An 18,551-nucleotide genomic window follows, 5' to 3' on the forward strand; every position below is an offset into this window, starting at 1 on the left:
TACTTTACAGTCCAAATACAGGGCCACCAGGGGTGGAGCTGAGGTTGTAGTTTTTAACTATGCAGCAAAAGCAACAGCCTGTTATCGTCATTATTGCTACAACAATCAATGAACCAGTGGGCGCCTCCTTAAAAAATGTTGTTTTCAGCATTCTTAGCATGGTTTTTAAATGGAGTACTGACTTAACCCACCCTAGAGGCTAGTGCTGATACAAGTGCATACTCATGTCAGTGTTTAACTTAAGAAAATTGAAATAAAGGATAGAAATAAGCGGAAAAATCAAAAATACCTCCAACTTTTTGATTTTGCACCAGAATTCGGAGGGGAAAACAGCAACTTATTGCTTTACATTGCAAAAAAGCAGGTTTGCAGATTTCCTTACAGCATGCTCCCCTATGTGCTGTTTTTCAAAACTTCTTAGCATCACTGGAGAAAATTAACATATTTTCACACTACAAAAAACTCTTCTTACATAATTAGCCTATGTTGACCTAGAAACCACAAACATGAGAAGCTGGAATCAAGGTTCTTTTTGTGGTGTTTCTCTCACTTTAACCTCAGCAGAAAGCCCAACACATGCCTAAGTTACTATTTTGCCTGTGCCCAGTGTCAAATGCCAAAGGACATGGGCCCCGTGCCATTGTTTAAGCATAATAAATAACACTCATCAAACGTCTCTGTTGACAGGGTACAAAATGTGCTGTCGAGGTGTTTAAATTTAGATGTAAGCTAGAGGTGGAGAAGCTCAAAACCGCATTGCATCACAAGGGTAAAAATTGAGGTCAGTCAAGAGGGGAATAGCCTTTAACCAAGCCTAAAGGAAGACGCTAAGAAATAAACAAATCAACCAATATAGCAACTGCAGAGGGGCTTTCAGGTTGTGATCCCCAGTAGCGTCAATTATTTAATGATAGTTAGTTAATAGTTAATTTATAGCAAAGATTTCTTTATTATTTGCCTTCAAAATGAGAGCATATTAATCTTCAACATAGGCACGACGCTGACGTCAAATACAAAATATGTTGCTGAAAGGTAAAAGATTTCTTTAAGCCAACATGTTGTATCTGTAAACTCCAAAGTCTAATAAAGACTTTGAAGAGAGCAGCCTCTAAATGGTGCATTAATTCAGGACTCTGGACATGGACTCTGAATAACAACACCAAGGTGACCTGAGCGAGGACATCTTTCCAAATTGCTTTATTGCAGAATCATTTTAATTTTATATGTGCAACCCTGCATCCAGACAGAGGTGGTGACTTACGAGTTTGCTGACCTGATGACAAAGCACGGCCACTTCCTGATGGTACGGTCAATAAACACAGGGTCAAAAAAGATGCTCTCCTAGGGCCACCACGGCTCAGTGGTGAGAACGGGATTTTAAAAATACTTGGCAAGGCTGAATGTTGAAAATCTGCACCGCAAACATGTTTATGTGAGTAAAGACAGTAGCAATAACTAAAACAAGTTCAGATCATTGTGGCCTCTCTCGTTAGCCAGGACTGAACAGAAATTCAAAAGCAACAGTTTCTGAGAGTACATATTTAGTTTGGACCTGTGCTTTTAATCTAGAAATAGTCATTCTGCAGATATGATGAGATTCTTTACTTTATGCCGCCTTGTCAACCCGAAATGTTGCATGAAATTTATGCATGTTGCGGGTCTGATCTCTGTTCTAGCTATAATATTATCTGATAGATCAGTTTATCAAGGTTACACAGAGCCATCACAAGCTACAAAAGGTTTCCAACGCCAATTGTTAAGGTACCAGTGAAGTTGTTGTAAAAAATAATAGAACTTAAATAGCCTAAACCACCTACTGTGGAGATACATCTACCGATATATGGTTATATGTGTCTGAAAGGAAAATATGGACCCGTTTTTTAAAAGTTGTTCAGTCTGTATTATGAAGCTATCAGATGATACTCACAGCGTGTGACCGCAAACATTCACCATCAGCTTCAACGATGGATTTCTATATTTGGTTGTCTTGCATCTCGGACACCCCTGGTCGTCCATTTGTACCTGTACGCAGCAGAAAACCCGAGAAAACGTCAACAACGGGCAACTTTCCTGCTACTTCCAGGCGGCAGATTGTGGCGTCACACAGAATATCGTCCGATAGGAAACGGCACTAATGAAGAACAGTTCCTTTATATTGCCTACGTCTACCGCGGTGCACTTACTCAGGACTTCATTAGAAGTCTCAGGAGATCTGATTTTTTTTAAAGGCTGAGTAGTGTATTTTCAGTCATCCATGCAAATGATTTGTCTAAAGGGGATGTGTAGAATGTTTGTTTTGATTATAGGCTTCACTGTCTTCCGTGCAGTGCCTTGCAGATTAATTCCATTTATTCTATGATCTAATATAATCCTTAACTTAAACCAAAACTATAAGCAGGTTTTGTTCCACGGGGCTGCTGACATCATACAATTCCATGTTTGTCGAACATATAACAATTTGAAATTGCGCGTGGATGTGTTTTAAACGTCTCTGTGAAAGCAGAAATGCTATATAAACCTAACAAAAACGAAATCAGTGGAGGTTATTCTGCATTAAAGAGCAAAATTTTAAATAATGACATGGAGTCATACCGTCTCCATGTCAGTTGAGAGTTTGATTTGTTTATTATGAACATATTAAACTGTCAATTAAGTTATCTGTAACAGACAGAAACAATTCGTTATAAGATTCCAAAAGAGACGTTTAAAATCCACAAAACTGCATTTTCATTTTGCAGATATAAATGTACTATGCAGCTTTTCATGGCCTCTCTAAATGTATGCGACGCGTTTAATGGGTTTTTAAAAGTCTGCGTTTGTTTTGACTGGACTTGCCTCATCCCTTACATCACTAGTCATTGGCACCCAAATTGATATTCGTCATCAACGAAAGATGCCGCAGATTTCTTTATTTCGGACACATTTCATCACATTAATGTAATTTATCATACTCAGTACCTAAAAAAGACCAAATGAACCGTAAAGTCAGGTGTATTGATTTAAGGACTTTTTGAAGGAAGCGAGAATTTTTTTTTACTTAGGTAAATTTAATTTAAAATCCATCTTTTTAATGACATAATTACTTAACATCAAAGTAAACAGATGTGTTTCCATGTAGTCAGTTTATAGATAACCATTCCCACGATCTCCAAAGTGCTCACCTTGTACAGGTGAGGAACGGGAATACACGGCAGGCGAATGACTGACAGTTGGAAACCAAACATTCAGGTCTGACTCCCACTCGCTCCTCCCATCTTGCCCCCTCGGCGGCCAATAGGGTGGCTCTCTCGCAGATAGACCCTGCGTGTCTCCTTCTAGCTCCAGTCCCCGCAGAGTAAAAGTCACGTTGGAAGGAAAAGGGGAGAGAGATATCCACTTACAGCTGCTGTCAGATATCCGATCGCGTTCGCATGGCGAGGAGGTAACCTGATCAAGCTGGGAGGAGTGACTTTACCAGGGAAGGTTCGAACAAAAAATGTCTTCTTCTTCTGCCGGAGAAGTCACAATAGCAAATGACATCAAGAGGGAAAATGTGAAGGAGGTGGATACGCGGGAGTGCATCAAGTTTGTGGCGCTGGACGCGGCGGAGTTGTCCATGGAGCGCACGACTCCCAACACTGACGCGGTGCGCACGGAGCTGTTGGTGAGCGCCGCTTCCTCTCTGGCTTTCTCCCCGGAGCAAGTGGCTTGTGTCTGCGAGGCGCTGCAACAGGGAGGCAATGTGGACCGGCTGGCCAGGTTCCTGTGGTCCCTTCCACAGAGTGACCTGCTGCGAGGCAACGAAAGCATCCTGAAAGCCCAAGCCCTGGTTGCTTTCCACCAGGCTCGATATCAGGAGATGTACAGTGTTTTGGAGAACCACAGTTTCAGCCCGTCAAACCACACCTTTCTTCAAGACCTGTGGTACAAAGCCCGGTACACTGAGGCGGAGAAGGCGCGGGGGAGATCTCTGGGTGCCGTGGACAAGTACCGGATCCGGAGGAAGTATCCTCTCCCCCGGACAATCTGGGACGGCGAGGAGACGGTGTATTGTTTCAAGGAAAGGTCGCGAAACGCGCTGAAGGATATGTATAATCAGAATAGGTACCCCTCGCCTGCCGAGAAAAGAAATCTCGCTAAGATTACAGGACTCTCCTTGACCCAGGTCAGCAACTGGTTCAAAAACAGGAGGCAGAGAGACAGAAACCCGTCTGAAGCACAATCCAAAAGGTGAGAACAAAAGGAAGAAGTCACTGAGCGCTCCAAGTACAAAAGTATCCTTAAAACCCCCGAAATATTCCCCCTGAATATATCGTGCGTAAAAGGGCATGAAAATAGACACGGGCTGATTTTAACCAAGTATTGGAAAGATAATTTATTCCAGTGGGTCGCTTGCAGCGTGTAACCATTAACAAGCATGTCAATGCATGAAAATACTAAGTGCATAAGCACCTGGAGTGAACTTATTTCACTGTAAATCACCGGATACTGATATATAAGAGTCAATAAGCTACGCGTAAATGGGTTTGGAGCACGTTTTTAATGTTTTGAAATATGAAGCGGTTGACTTTGAGATCCGGTTTCAAGCGTGTTAGTGCTACGGGGCATGGAAACCATAGGAAAGGAAATATAGTAACTCCGGGATTTGAATGTAACGCACAAAAAGTTGATTACTTTGATACTACTATTAGAACTATGTATCGAAACGTCACTTTACTGTATTTTGGTGTGAGATGGCTCGAACAAACACCCCCGCTACATTACATTTTAATTATTATTCCTGTTGTTTTCAGTTTGGGATTCAAGATAAGCCTCCATCATCTCCAGATTTTATTTCATAATCCTCCACACAGACAAGCATAAATGTCTCTTTCATGTCTCTCTCTGTGAACAAAGCTGACGCACACCTGGTGGAGGTCACCCCCCCTCCCCCTCCACTCCACTCCCTCAGTTTCTCACACACGCGCGCGAACACACGAATTTTATTTTTTTCATGGTTTAAACTTTAGACTCAATACCTATTCTGGACACCAAATGTGAGCCTGAGCAATCAGCCATCTGTTTTAATTCAAATCTGTGTGTGTGTGTGTGTGTGTGTGTGTGTGTGTGTGTGTGTGTGTGTGTTGTGTGTGTGTGTGTGTGTGTGTGTGTGTGTGTGTGTGTGTGCTACTGCAGCTGTCTGATTCAGTCATTAAAATCAAAAGAACAGGTTGAGTAAGATATTGGCCCTAAATAAGATGCATTAATAGCTAAAATACACACTTATGTTCTTACTAAGAATAAGCTTAAAAAAAATCAAACGTTGCATCCCAGTGGATGAAAGAGTTCAAATAAATACTCAGCCATTTGTTTTGTCACGCCACCAGTCCTGGAATTTTGTCACTCCAGAATTTATTGCGGCAAATGGTTTCATGGTTGTTGACTTTGGCTGGCTGTTGCCAGCGTCCATGAGGTAAAAGTTGGCTACACATTCACTAACAAGTGCTGCTCTTAGAAATCTGTGTAATTACATAGAAACAAACCTAGCTGCTCTCTTTTACTAATTACAGGCAGAATTGTATTGTTATAGATGACTCTTAAATCCATGATACTGTCTTATCTGGGGCATTTTAAAGGCACAGGAATAAATGTGTATTTGTCTTTTCACTGCTGACTTCCTTTTTTTTTTAATTTCTCACAGCGAATCTGATGGAAACCACAGTACAGAAGATGAATCCAGTAAAGGCCAGGAGGAGTTGTCTCCGAGGCCCCTATCTAATTCCTCAGATGGGGTGATCACCCATGGGACCCTCCCCATTCAGACAGGGCCTCTGGAAAGTAGTGCAGTCATTCAACAGATTGGGGACATTAAGCTGCCGCCTGGTTCCAACAGTGGCGGCCTCTACAATGGAAGTCTAGTAACCAGTAATGCCTCCCCTGCTGTATTTCACAATGGCGGCTCATCTTACCTGCACGCACCTGGAAACCTCCTCTTCAATGGGCTCAATCTGGGCATACAGCCCTTAGCCTTCAACCCTCTGAGGCCTTCCGGGGGGATGCTGCTAGGGGGCTCAGAAGTGGACATGCAGCTGCAGACAGGGCAGGAGAAGGGACTGGGCGGCTCTGCCGAGGACTCGGCCCTGCAGTACGCCTCCTACGCCGGATGCGTGAATGGAGCTGAAGTCAAAATGGAGGGTGTTCACACCATGGCGGCGCAGAATGGAGGCTCCTCTGTCCTCACGTTTAGCTCTTCCTCCGGTGCGCTTCAGCTGGGGGGGTACAGCCTGGTCCAGGCACCCAGTGGTGTCCCGGAGGGCGACGGTAGCTCGTTACTCAGCAGTGAAGTGGGTCTTCCTTCACTGCAGCTCCCTTCAGCCTCATCTTCATCAACAATCACACAAGGTGGGTTTAAAAGAATCACCTGGGAGGTAATAACCAAAGGAAAAGGAGCATATAGAGTAAATGTAAAGAAATGTTACTTTTTTTATAATGTTAATCTATCCAATATTGTCCGTAATGGGGGAACGCAATTGATGACATTAAAATACATTTTTTGTTAATTTCTCCCTCAAAAGAATTTCAAAAATTCATGAAAAAACCCCAACTAATTATAGCCTAATAAAGGCATCAGTATCTGCAGAGACGCTGCCCTCTACACTGCCGTATGCATGGAAATGTCAAGTCCCTCAGTAGTTTTTTAACCATTGGCTTTGTAGCTTCAACAATAAGCAAACACAGGTTGGAAGGGTGGGACGGTAATAAGACCCAGTGATCAGGTGCCATATGGCAAGCACACATCCAAGAAGACTACCAATTTGGAGGAGCCGGGGAGCAGAATCACAAGTGATAAATCATTCTGCCTTTAAGCAGCTGATTTACTTTTTTAAAGGGTATCGCATTACTGTTACAGAGAACATTATTGGAGACCAATGAAAGAAAACATCAGGATCACTTTTTATCCAAATTTAGAAGAACTAAAAGCTTTCTTCTTTTCTCCCTGTTTGACAACTTTTCCCTTTTACGTTTTTCCAGCGCTCCTCTACGTGTCTGTTGTGGTTTGTCAAAAAGTCGCGCCTCATCCATCAATACATCTGATCTGCTTTTGTGTCAGCTCATCCGTGTTTGTGCGTTAGCCCAAGGGTTGATACTGCACACAACACAGAGCAGAAAAATCAGGGAAGGGCCACACACACACACACACACACACACACACACACACACACACACACACACACACACACACAAATGAGGTGGTCCTTTGAAAACCCCAGAGATGAATAAAAGCAACTTCTGTAGTCACCATCACTCATCATCATTGCGCTCTTGATCTGCAGAGCAGGGAGGAGGGGAAATAAGTTTCAGACAATCAGAGGCCTTGAAACACAGAATACAACATTACTGCGCTTTCTTTGACATGAAGCAGAGCGTCTACAGCAGGAGGAATTATAAGGAAAAACAGAAAATTGCAGCTTGCTGTGGAGTCCAGGCTGAGCTTTACGCTCCTCCTCTGGGGCATCGCGGGGTCAGACTTGTGTGTGCGAGATGCACAGCAGCAGATTTGGCCCAAGGCCCATCTGACCTTCGCGATACTGAGGAACTGTTGGGGAGGATGCAGTTGGAAAGATTTATTCAGAGTAGAAGATGTGGCGTGTATTGATCTGCGTCTCTGCTTCCCCAGGAAACATGTCTCTGAACAACGCAGTGGTGAGTTCCTCCAATGAGGATTCATTCCAGCACCAGGACAAGCTGACCATGCCGTCTCTGCACCACAGCACAGTCCTCTACAACATGAGCAGCGCTGTCCAGCCATCCATCAAGAAGGAGCCTCTGGAGGGAGGTGTGTATTCCTCCTACCATCCAGGGCTCCACCTGGACTCCAGCGGTCACCTCAGATACTCCGCTCCCAGCGCAGATGAGGTTCCCTCCAGCCAAGGTCCGACCACCACCACCGAAGTCAACGCATCCAGCTCATCCAGCTCCGAGCCCGAGGTCTACACCACCCTCACGATCAGCACACCCCTGATGACGCAGACGGACCCCAACAGCCACCACCTCCGTTCCACGGAGTATCTCGGGAGCCACGAGGTCCACGGCCCCGAGTCCTCCCACCTGATAGGGCCCGGCATGAACAACAGCTACATGAACCTTTCAGAGAACAAGGTGGGCGGCCCGGGTTCAGGAGGCATGAATGAGATGGTGCGGGTGATGTGTGAGGAGATGGATGCCGTGGAGGGAAAAGAACTAGCCAAACTACAGACAGTGCAGATGAAGGAGGACATGGCTGACATTTAACCTCAGTCCTCTTTCCTTACAGAGACTATCGGGGCCGCTCCAGAAATAGGGCTAATCTTGTTCATTTAGCGTGAGTGTGTGTGTGAGTTGAGTTTGTTGTTTGTTTTTACCATTCATTTCCATTAAATGTTAAATTATTTTGTTGTTCATTTGACTTTAAAATGCACTCTAGTCAGAGGAGCCCAGTGGGTGGGCGTTTATCATCGTATCATGAAAAAAAAGAGTCCTTGACAGGTTTCATCAGACAGAGCGTTGCAACTGTTACAAGCTCACAAAAGAAGTCACTGTATGCATCTGAGCTGAGTTCAAATTTGCATTTTTATAGACAACACCTGCTATTTCCTGTTGAGTGGATTTGATCCACCGAAGCAGGTGCTGGAATGGCCTGGAGTCATGTGACCAAGATGTTCCTCCAAACTAAATGTGTCATCTGGGTCAAACCAAAAAGGTCACTCGGTAGGGGGGAGAGTGACTTTGTGAAAATGATCAGTCAGACAGCGACCGCTTCACAACAGGAGGGCACACGCACGCGGAGATCATTAAACACTCAAAGCTGCTGATTTTGGAAGACGCGGCCTTCGATAATCACCTCGAGTTCCACGAACGCCTCTGAAGTCACTGCAAAAAAGAAATAAATAAATCTGCTTTTGTGCTTTAGATCACTCCAAAATGAGCGGAGAGTGTTCAATAGTGGACTGGGGTTCTGGGAAATGTGCCTTTCTTTTACCTAACACACACAGTGGCGTCTGTCTGTTTGGGCATTTGCACTATCACAGGGACGTCACCGCGGACTCCTCTCAAGCTGCCTTTATACCGGAGCATTTGTCGTGTGGGAAAGACCTAAACAAATGCGCGCTATTTCAGCTGCGGCTCATATTTCAGGCTTCAATCTGTGACGCAGTGATATCACTGATGGCCGTGTTTGCGCATCATGTTATTTATAAAGCTGCAACTGGTACTATATTAACTAGATGTGATGATGCTACACTATATACTGTTTCATTTTGACGTGTCTGTCCAAATGCCCGTAATCGTGACTTTATATTTTACTATAAAGGGATTGGAATAACTTCTGTTTGCATGACATCGATATGGTTTGGACACTAGTGCCTTTTACTTTTGTGTGTGCGTGCGTGTGTGTGTGTGTGTGCGTGCATGTGTGTGTGTGTGCGCGCGCAACACTAAAGGCAGGAACACTGCAGCTGAAGAGATTTACTGGCACATTTGTTGGGTGTCAGCTGAAGGAAAAGACAAGAGAATGTGGAGCCCATTTGTCAAGTGTGTCCGCTGCATTTCGCAACACAGTGAGCCTAATTCCTGGCTGTCGCATATTAGTGTAATAGCACATTTCAGCCTCACATCCAACTCCAAACGTGCACGACTGTCAGTGCATCACAGATCCTCTCGCGAGTAGATTACCCTAGTAATAGCTCTTTTTTAGGATTTGTGGCATAATCCCGTCAATTTGAATGGACACTTTAGAGAAAGTATTGCTTTAATCACATACCAAAAATGGGCAAATATCTCAAAGATTTTCTTTTTTTAATCTTAGTTTGGATTATATGTTTGGTATCTGAAATTATTTGAATGTATTTTTCTAAATCTCCATACTGCAATAAAAGTTTATATTTATAAAAATGGAAACCATATTTTCCTTACTTCCAGGACTTTACCTCGGCGGGTCGGTGTAATGACGGTTCTGTTATGTATTTGCGTATTGAAGTTTACAAAGATTTAAGAGTCCGGTGTGACCGGTGGATGGGAGGGAGTGGCATGCAGGCAATTCCAGCGCAGCTTTCTGCAAACCTGCAGTGATCGTTTGCACATGCCTGGCAACCTGGAGTTCATTAGCCCTCCTTTTCTCTTCTCAGTCCTTGTAATTCAAATAAACAGCAATGAGATTTCCAGAGGTAAACCCCCCCTTTTGGTGGGGGGTCTGCAGCTCCCCGTAGCTAAGTCCAATCCGATGGCCTTTTCCCTGAACGAAGGCCAAACAACCCCCTGAAACTCGCCTGATTTCAACATATGGAAGAATGAATCTGAGGCGCTGTCACTCACAGACATCCAACCTGAACTCCGCTTCTGGCTTGGGGGGAATTTTCCCTGAATTTGTGAATTTTCGTCCCATATCTCGTCTCTGTGAGCCAGCAAGGGACAACAAATTAGAAATTTCACAGTATGAGATTTTTATTTGTGGTGAATAATAGGGGTTGTTCTTGTATCACAGCTGCAGGAGCTCTATGGTGACCTAAATAAACAGAGGCTGTTTGTCTGTGCTCACTGTGGAAGCACATAGAGAAAAGGGGGGGGGGAGTAGCGGGAAAGGAAGGGAGAAGCAAGCTACTGGGATAAAGTTACCTGTGCATAGGTGACCTCGTCGCCATGGGCAGTGGATTAGCTGATTGTTGGGTATCGGGTAACTCCTCCTGTAATATTGAAGAGGGTGAAAACAGCTTTGTTAGAGCCCAGAACAATATACCATTTGCAGCAGAAGCCCATGGTTGGCCGGTCTCACGGGGAGGGGGGCCAGAGAAAACTCTAAATTCCACCTTGGTGTCGTGACTATAAATCAGACAGGAAGGAGGGATTGTTTGCCAACACAGGACAGCACATTAGGTTTTAGTATAACTGATCATAAGTTCCGACGTGCTCTACAAAACATGCGTTGGCGCGCAGTAAAAAGGGAGAAGTCTCCCAGAACTCTGGCCTTATTAAAAACACTGACCTCTGATCTTTCTTATGGTTTCAAAGCTGACATTTAATGCGGCGCAGCAGACTGCAAGCCATATGTAACATGACCTGGGGAGCAGGGTACTCCAGTGCTCTGCGTCCCACTAATGAGAGGTCAGAGGTCAGCGGGTACCAGCCCGGCTCACACAGACCCACCACTGCCGCGGCGCACACCTCCACTGGCTCCAAGCGCATAGAAATAAAAGGCTGTCGACACTTGTAGATTTGTCTCTGACCAACGTTTAACATGACGCCGATGCCGTTCATGAGGTAAGCGTACTTGTCTTTGTGGTCTGGTTTGTCCGGGGGGCTGCAAGGACAGAAAAGTCATCAGACCACACACACACACACACACACACACATACACACACACACACACACAACACACACACACACACATTTCTTACCAAATTGCACTGACCGCTCTTCATTTACTCAAAGCATGTCCAAACTCATCTTCTCAGCCCTCACTTCATAGCATTATCATGGCGCCCCCTCCCTGCCAGGAAGGAACACATGGTCTGTTAAAAAGGTTCCTTCTGTCTGTGTGTCCGCCCGCTTTACTGGCCTGCTTCAAAAACAATAAAACAATTTTGAAAAAGAACACCCCTTCGCAACTTTTCATGGCTGCGGGGTGTTTGCCGGGCGGCCCACTGTAAACGCCGAGGCCATAATTGCATATTTGTGGAGGTGGTCCTCTGAGGAAATGCGTAATGATTTTGATGGGGTGGGGGGCTCTAACCTCGGTGCACTTGTACTAGGTCTAATTTTCCAACATGACAGGAAACTCTGTTAAGCTGATAATTGCGGCTCCAATTTCATTTAACTCACTCATGTCAACAGTTGTGTTTTGTTTTGAGGGAAGGAGCAGCTTTTCTCTCCCGTCGCTGCGGCCATAAACGGCTCCTCTTAATTAGAGATGCGTATAATTAACGATCAAATGGCTCAACCAATTTTATCCATGAGCTTAAAGTACATGTAGTCAAAACTGTGATAGTTGAGAGACGTCATATCCGCCAATGAAGACCACTGATTGTGAAACTACATTTATATTTTAATTGTACGGGGAATAGTTTCTGTCGCTGGGCTAAATTTTTAGCAGCTTCTGGACTATTTGATTTTCTCTGAATAAAGATTAAATTCTCCACTGGGACACACGTTTTCTAATAATGTTTTTTTTTTCTTTTTTCTTATCCCAGGCCGGTTTGTCAACACACAGACCTGCGCATCATCGCAGGTTTCAAAGAAAACCGTAGTAGTATTTCTGAAACAGTTATATATATTTACCCATAAATTAATCCACGAAATACCGGGAACCAATTTCAAGTAATGTTTCATAATTAATTTGTGAGCAATGGAACATTGTAATATTTCAATGCGCATTTATGTACAGGGGAGAAACGCTTTTTTGGCAGTTTTATACCCAATTTGAGTAGTGTAATGAGTGATGGACTGAGTATTGCATTACTTGAGAGCATCTCGGCGCTGACTGGTGACACAGGCGGAGGCGGAGAGTCCACATCTTGAAATAATCTCGCCACCCGGGGCTACTCGGGTTAAAGGAGGAGGCGCAGCGCAATGTGGTAGAGATATTAGAGAAACCCGAGAGCCGTTCATCAGACAGCTCATTTACTGAAGCACTGAGGTTTTTACGCGCAGTCCGAGTGCAGCTAAAGTGGCCTGAGAGCCTGCGTGTCCGCTGGAGATATACGGCTCAACATGTGAGATGTGCGTCTAATTGAATCACGTTTAAGCGCCATTCTGACCCGTGTTGGGGCTGCGCTGCCAAACGAGGGGAAAAATCAATGATTTTTTAAAAATTAAAGATAGCAAAAAATGTTAATTTCTCTTTCAGGCCAGGCAAAAATCTGTTATCACAATGCAGAATAAAAAAAACACTGTTTACTGTGGAAAAACAATTATTTTACGTTAAAAAACAGGTTATGAAAACAACTAATTCCAACTAATTGGTAAGGAAAAACATAAGGAAAAACGTGTCCAGATATTTTAAAGCATAAATCATTTTATGTGTAAGATACAAAAGAACTGGATTATTAAAAAAAAAAAAAAACTCTATAGGCTAAGCTGGTGAAATAATTTTACGTGTTTAAATAAAATCCAGGTGATCTTGTGATTACTATTGCCCGGATCAGAATATTCAAAGTGGTTTCTGAGAAAAGATAAAGAAACGCCGTCTTTGCTCTAACTGCAGCAGTGTTGTGCAGAATTCATTTACTAATGGATCGGTTTAGTGTTTCACCCCGCAGAAAACGCAGCAGTCAGTGCGGTGCCCGTCTAATCCCTGAAATATACATGCGAGCCACAGGCTGCATCGAACAGTTAGTCACAAAAATGATGCAAAATGATTCTGAGAGCAACAATATCTTTCCAATATAGTATAATATAGTTCTCTTGTGCATTTTTAAATGGGTGCACACGCATCCAGGTGCTCCGAGGATCCTTTTCCTATTTTAATTAAATGTAAAGAAACACCCGCACATGCAAACATAGAAGGGGCAGAAGGAGAGCGAGAGAGAGAGGCAGAGAAAGGGGGGGGGGGGGGGGTTCTCATATAAATGTGCGTTAAAACACGCCTGAACTTGACTATAGGAACCAATTAAATTATAGGCCTATCACCCCATAAAATAAACGGCCTGGGTAATTAGGCCCATACAACAAAACATTCAGTCTGTATACAATTAAGTCGGCGGTGGGGGCCAATTATGGTCCACTGATTGTATATACAACACCAGTTAGGCCTAGTGGATCAAGATTTAATTTTTTTAGTTTTCTAGGTTTGGTCACAACGCCGTGTTAATGTATTGTTTTATAGTCTGCCGTGTTTAGAGGCACATTTCCAGGTTTTAAAAACGAGTAAACTACTGAAATGGAAAGTTCTGAAATGTTGGTTTTAGACTCCGCTGATCGGTTGACGGTCCCCACGCTTCTGTGGGGACCATCTGCAGATGTTTTCTTAAAACATGTTAATAAAGCGTTTTAAGTAGTTTGTAATAATTGATTAATGCTCATGTGGAGCCCTGCTCGCTCGGAGCGTTAGGAGGACTGTGGGGGCGGGAGGTGGGAGCGCTCCTATTTCAGCCCCTGACGCACTGCCTCTGGGGAGGAAACGGAGCTGCAAACTCAGTCCTGCTCTCCTCTACACGGTGCAGGGCAGAGGGAGAGCCAATCACCGAAACGCACAGCCTCCCTTTAAGCCTGACATATCTCCAACAGGAACAAATTGTCCCAACAATCAACATCCCAAAACTGCTGCGCGCATCAGGGGCCGGAGCGGAGCGGATCTGCTATAGGCCCGTGCTCCTCGGACGGATTGCGCCGGATTGCAACACGGCAAGACCTTAAAATAACCAGCTTCTCTTTTTTTGGGATATTTACGTTTGGGACGGCGGAGAGATCTCAGACATCATGTCCATTTTGCCGTCCTTCGGGTTCACGCAGGAGCAAGTGGCGTGCGTTTGCGAGGTGTTGCAACAGGGAGGAAACTTGGAGAGACTCGGGCGCTTCCTGTGGTCTCTGCCCGCTTGCGACCACCTCCACAAGAACGAAAGTGTCCTAAAAGCCAAGGCGGTGGTGGCGTTTCACCGAGGGAATTTCAGAGAGCTCTACAAGATCCTGGAAAGCCACCAGTTTTCTCCCCACAACCACCCGAAGCTGCAGCAGCTCTGGCTGAAAGCGCACTACGTGGAGGCGGAGAAGCTGCGCGGCCGGCCGCTCGGAGCTGTCGGGAAGTACCGCGTTAGGAGGAAATTCCCCCTGCCACGCACGATATGGGACGGAGAGGAGACCAGCTACTGCTTCAAGGAGAAATCCAGAGGTGTTCTGAGGGAGTGGTACACACACAACCCGTATCCATCCCCGCGCGAAAAGAGAGAGCTGGCCGAGGCCACAGGACTGACCACCACGCAGGTCAGCAACTGGTTCAAAAACAGACGGCAGCGAGACAGAGCCGCAGAGGCCAAGGAGAGGTACGTTCCACCGGCACAGCCCCGGGCACGCGTGCGTTCAGAGAGAAAATGTGCTCCTATTTGGTGGATACACGAGAAGAAATCATTGACGTATGGAAGACATATTATTGATAGTTACAGATTCGACCATAGGAAAAGGGGAATCTTGGTAAATGCTTTATTTTCGTGCAGATCGTATTCTGAATGATTTGGGCTTTTTAAAAAGAAAGAAAGAAAAAATAAGTCCCCTTAAGTGTTTTGGTGAACAAAAAAGTGAAAAAAGAAAGGATACAAGAAACAGTGATGTTAGACGTGTTTCAACCTGAAGGAACAGAGAAAACTACGCCTAGGCCCGCATGAAGCAGGAGATTCTCAAATGATGATAATCTGGCAGGGTTTTGTGTGGGTTTTTTTTTTTTTAGATTTCTCAGTTTATTTTAGTCATTCAAACGAGGAAGAACGTCTGAAACATTTAAACGTTTGAACTCTTAGGAGTGCTAAAGCCGAAAATCTCACAACACGCCTTTATTATGCTTTAGTAAGAAGACATTTTCAGTTTAAACATTAGATATTAAAAAAACCTCCACTAAACCCGCCATGAGTCTAAACTGTCTCTTTCGTCCTAAACAGGCAGATGAAATGTTTAAAGTTCTAATGGTTCCCCCTTGCTGTCATTTCCAGAGAGAACAGTGAAAACAGCAACGCAGGCGGAAACAAACAGAACCAGCTGTCCCCGCTGGACGGAGGAAAGTCTCTCATGTCCAGCTCGGAGGACGAGTTTTCCCCACCGCAGAGCCCCGACCAGAACTCAGCGCTTTTGCTCCAGGGTAACATGAGCCACCCCGGGGCCTCCGCTTACTCCATGTCCGGTTTGGGTGCCCCACAGCCGGTGCACAGCATGCACGGACACCCGCACCAGCTGCAGGACTCCTTGTTAGGACCTCTAACCTCCAGTCTTGTGGATTTGGGCTCTTAAAGAGGGCGGCGTGTCCCACTTGCATCCCCCACCTTCTTTCAAAAAAGACTAATAAGTATATCAGACTGAATAAATGTATGAAATAACACTGTAGCGTCCCTTAGAGACTGACTGTCTGTCGTTAAATTTGGTTAGAACTAAAACTCTTTGCGCTTAACCTGTACACCCCTGATCTCCCGAACTTGGAAACACCAAAAGAGGACCTAAACGGAACACTTAGGCTTCCCGGACTGCCCACTGCTTAATTTATAATATTTTGTTGAGGAAAAATAATTATAGGAAAATCCTGGAAACTAAGAAGCAGCGTTTTAATTAGAGTCACTATAAATTAGTTTCCAATAAAACAAAAATGATGCATCGGTCTCTGTGGTCTTTGTGGCGCTACAAGATAGAAAAAAAGCGTGTTTAAATGAATGCGTAAATAATGGGACTATTTTTAAAATGCTGGTAAATAATATGAATGTGGTCTGAAAGAGTAGAGTCCCTTTGTGTTGCAGAGATGAGGCGTTAAAAATGACAAGTCCAAGGCAAATTTAATTATAAAAACCTGAGTCAACATCAGCAGCTGTCTGTCGCTCTGTCTGTCCGTCCGTCCGTCCGTGTGTGTGTGTGTGTGTGTGTGTGTGTGTGTGTGTGTGTGTAAACAGCTCTACCTTTCTTTCAGTATCCAGCCTGTTCCACACACACGCGTGTGGAGGTTTTCTCCCCCCTCCTCTTCCTCTGCGGATCATTGATTTTGTTGTTGCCATATTTTCTTTGCTCGCTCCCAGAGTTTGCTCTCTTGGTTCCGGGTCACGGGAAAGAGCCTCAACACTTCACTTTTATTGATATCCTGACAAAATATATTTTCAAAAAAAAATCAGTTTAGATGCCCTCGAACCCAATTATGCAGCTGCTGGACAAATGGTAAAAAAAAGAAGTTAAATCCTAATTAACGTCGGCATCCCAACATCGACATCAACCACGACACTAATACTAATAGTAGTAATAATAATAATTCTGCCCCCTCTCCCTCTCCTCGGGCGCATGTCAGGGTAAACTGTGTGGAGCAGGGAGCGCTCGGGATTTCCTGACTTTAATCTGAAACATTCGCTGCCAGCTTTACTGGTTGATTGCGGGGATTGTGGGGCTCCAGGGCGGCAGTGGGACCTTGAGTTATTCTGGGAGCCCGAGGCCTCCCTCTCAGAGCCCCTCAGGTCTACTAAAAACACCGGCGCTGCGCTCCCCATCCATCAGCCGAAGACGACTTCCATATGGCGGGTTTGAGTGATGCGTCTGTCTGGATGTCCTCAGTGGACCTTCAGTCAATCAGTGCTTCTCTTTTATTTGACCTTTTTTTTTTTAATATGTGAAGTGTGAAACTCTTGTGGAAGATGCATCGAGGTCAGGATTTAGTTCAATAATAGGTTAAAAAAAAGAGTCTAATTTATTAAATAGATTTTAGATTTTTTTCCCAACAGGGCATGTTAAATAATATTGCACTATGAAAACAGAACAAAAATATAGCCTGGTGAAAAAATAGTCCCTCTCAGGGATGAGTACAAGGAGCATAAAGTAAATAGAGTGAACACACAAATAAACTTGGTTTCAAGGCCAGGAAAATGTTGGTTTCCAATCTTAATTAAATCAAATTAAATCCTAAAGTTATCTCTCAGTCAAATTAGATGTTTACTGTCAGGCTGGTTAGGAAAAAAGGCTGAAGGACAGTTTGCCAGCAACCGCTTCACATTAAAACCGCGTTTTAATGGCACCGAATGTGCTTCGTTTGCTCAGATTTGATTTACTGAGCAAACAAACTTTCAGCGGATTTTATTTGAAATGTTTTTCAAATCCCGAAACATGCGACATCCCATGCTGCTGTGGTCTGGAGCTATATGCCCAGGAAAAGTGGAGGCGGAAACACAGAATTAAATATCTGAATTAAGCAGAAAATTGCTCCAATAAGTAGAGAACATGAGTTCACTGTGCTGTTGCCAGGGTGCAGGTTTAAACTGCGGGGTTACTAAAAATGTCAGAACAAGATGGTGAAGAAAGGTGGACAAGCCACAATACAGAGCAAATGTATTGCTGGAAGCATAAATGACTGAAGCATGCATTAAAAATGACGTAGATTTGCTCTTATTGTTCATGATGCAGCGTCTAACCAACATGTGAACGGCCTCCACAGGCAGCAGAGGTCCTAGAGGTCGGGATTTATCAGGGTGGCCACCAGCCCTTGCTCTTCAGTTTTGGCACATGGGGTGGAGAAATATTCACAAATTAGCAAACAGGTGATCACAAAGCCACCAAAGTGACTCCTCATACCTGTTAATCTAATGACAACATGAGCAACAAGGGCACAGACGCAGCGAGGATTAAAGCGGCTGAGTGCCACATGGCAGCGGCTGCACGTCAGAGTCACCTTCAGGATGTGCAAGAGACTAAAATCAATCCGGCACGGAAACGCTCCCAGTGCCTCTAATCAAGCTCCAATCCGTCACTTCCCAATCCGGAGGGACGGAGACCGCGCTCGTAAATCTACCCGCACTACCGGGGGGCTGCGTCTTCCCTCCCGCCAGGAGTGCAACAAGTGGCGTCCGGGCCTGCTGAGCAGATGACAAAGGCTGGAGGTAACGTCAGCCCCGAGCGCG

General features: G+C 44.6%; 3 protein-coding genes across 4 annotated transcripts in view; 2 read left to right on the plus strand and 1 right to left on the minus strand.

The window, feature by feature from the left end:
* The window catches only part of mnat1 (MNAT1 component of CDK activating kinase), a 25,811-nt gene extending 23,695 nt beyond the window's left edge, over window positions 1-2,116 (minus strand). For both annotated transcript variants that reach the window (XR_008954237.1, XM_057058473.1), the window contains exon 1: window positions 1,928-2,116. Coding sequence is in view for 1 of the 2 variants with exons in the window: in XM_057058473.1 (XP_056914453.1) it covers window positions 1,928-2,016 (89 nt within the window). In the remaining variant the exon portion in view is untranslated. The remainder of the gene's footprint in view (window positions 1-1,927) is intronic.
* A 1,195-nt stretch (window positions 2,117-3,311) lies between these two features.
* six4a (SIX homeobox 4a) lies at window positions 3,312-9,894 on the plus strand. The gene is made up of 3 exons (XM_057058469.1): window positions 3,312-4,209; window positions 5,660-6,360; window positions 7,637-9,894. The coding sequence occupies exons 1-3, from the start codon at window positions 3,476-3,478 to the stop codon at window positions 8,248-8,250; spliced, it is 2,049 nt and encodes a 682-aa protein (XP_056914449.1). The 5' UTR covers window positions 3,312-3,475; the 3' UTR covers window positions 8,251-9,894.
* Window positions 9,895-13,998: 4,104 nt separating this feature from the next.
* On the plus strand, window positions 13,999-16,276 carry LOC130540349 (homeobox protein six1b). Its single transcript, XM_057059424.1, has 2 exons — window positions 13,999-14,966; window positions 15,627-16,276. The coding sequence occupies exons 1-2, from the start codon at window positions 14,407-14,409 to the stop codon at window positions 15,919-15,921; spliced, it is 855 nt and encodes a 284-aa protein (XP_056915404.1). The 5' UTR covers window positions 13,999-14,406; the 3' UTR covers window positions 15,922-16,276.
* Window positions 16,277-18,551: the final 2,275 nt, after the last annotated feature.

This window comes from Takifugu flavidus, chromosome 16, assembly GCF_003711565.1.
Source record: "Takifugu flavidus isolate HTHZ2018 chromosome 16, ASM371156v2, whole genome shotgun sequence".
Taxonomy (NCBI): Eukaryota; Metazoa; Chordata; class Actinopteri; order Tetraodontiformes; family Tetraodontidae; genus Takifugu; species Takifugu flavidus.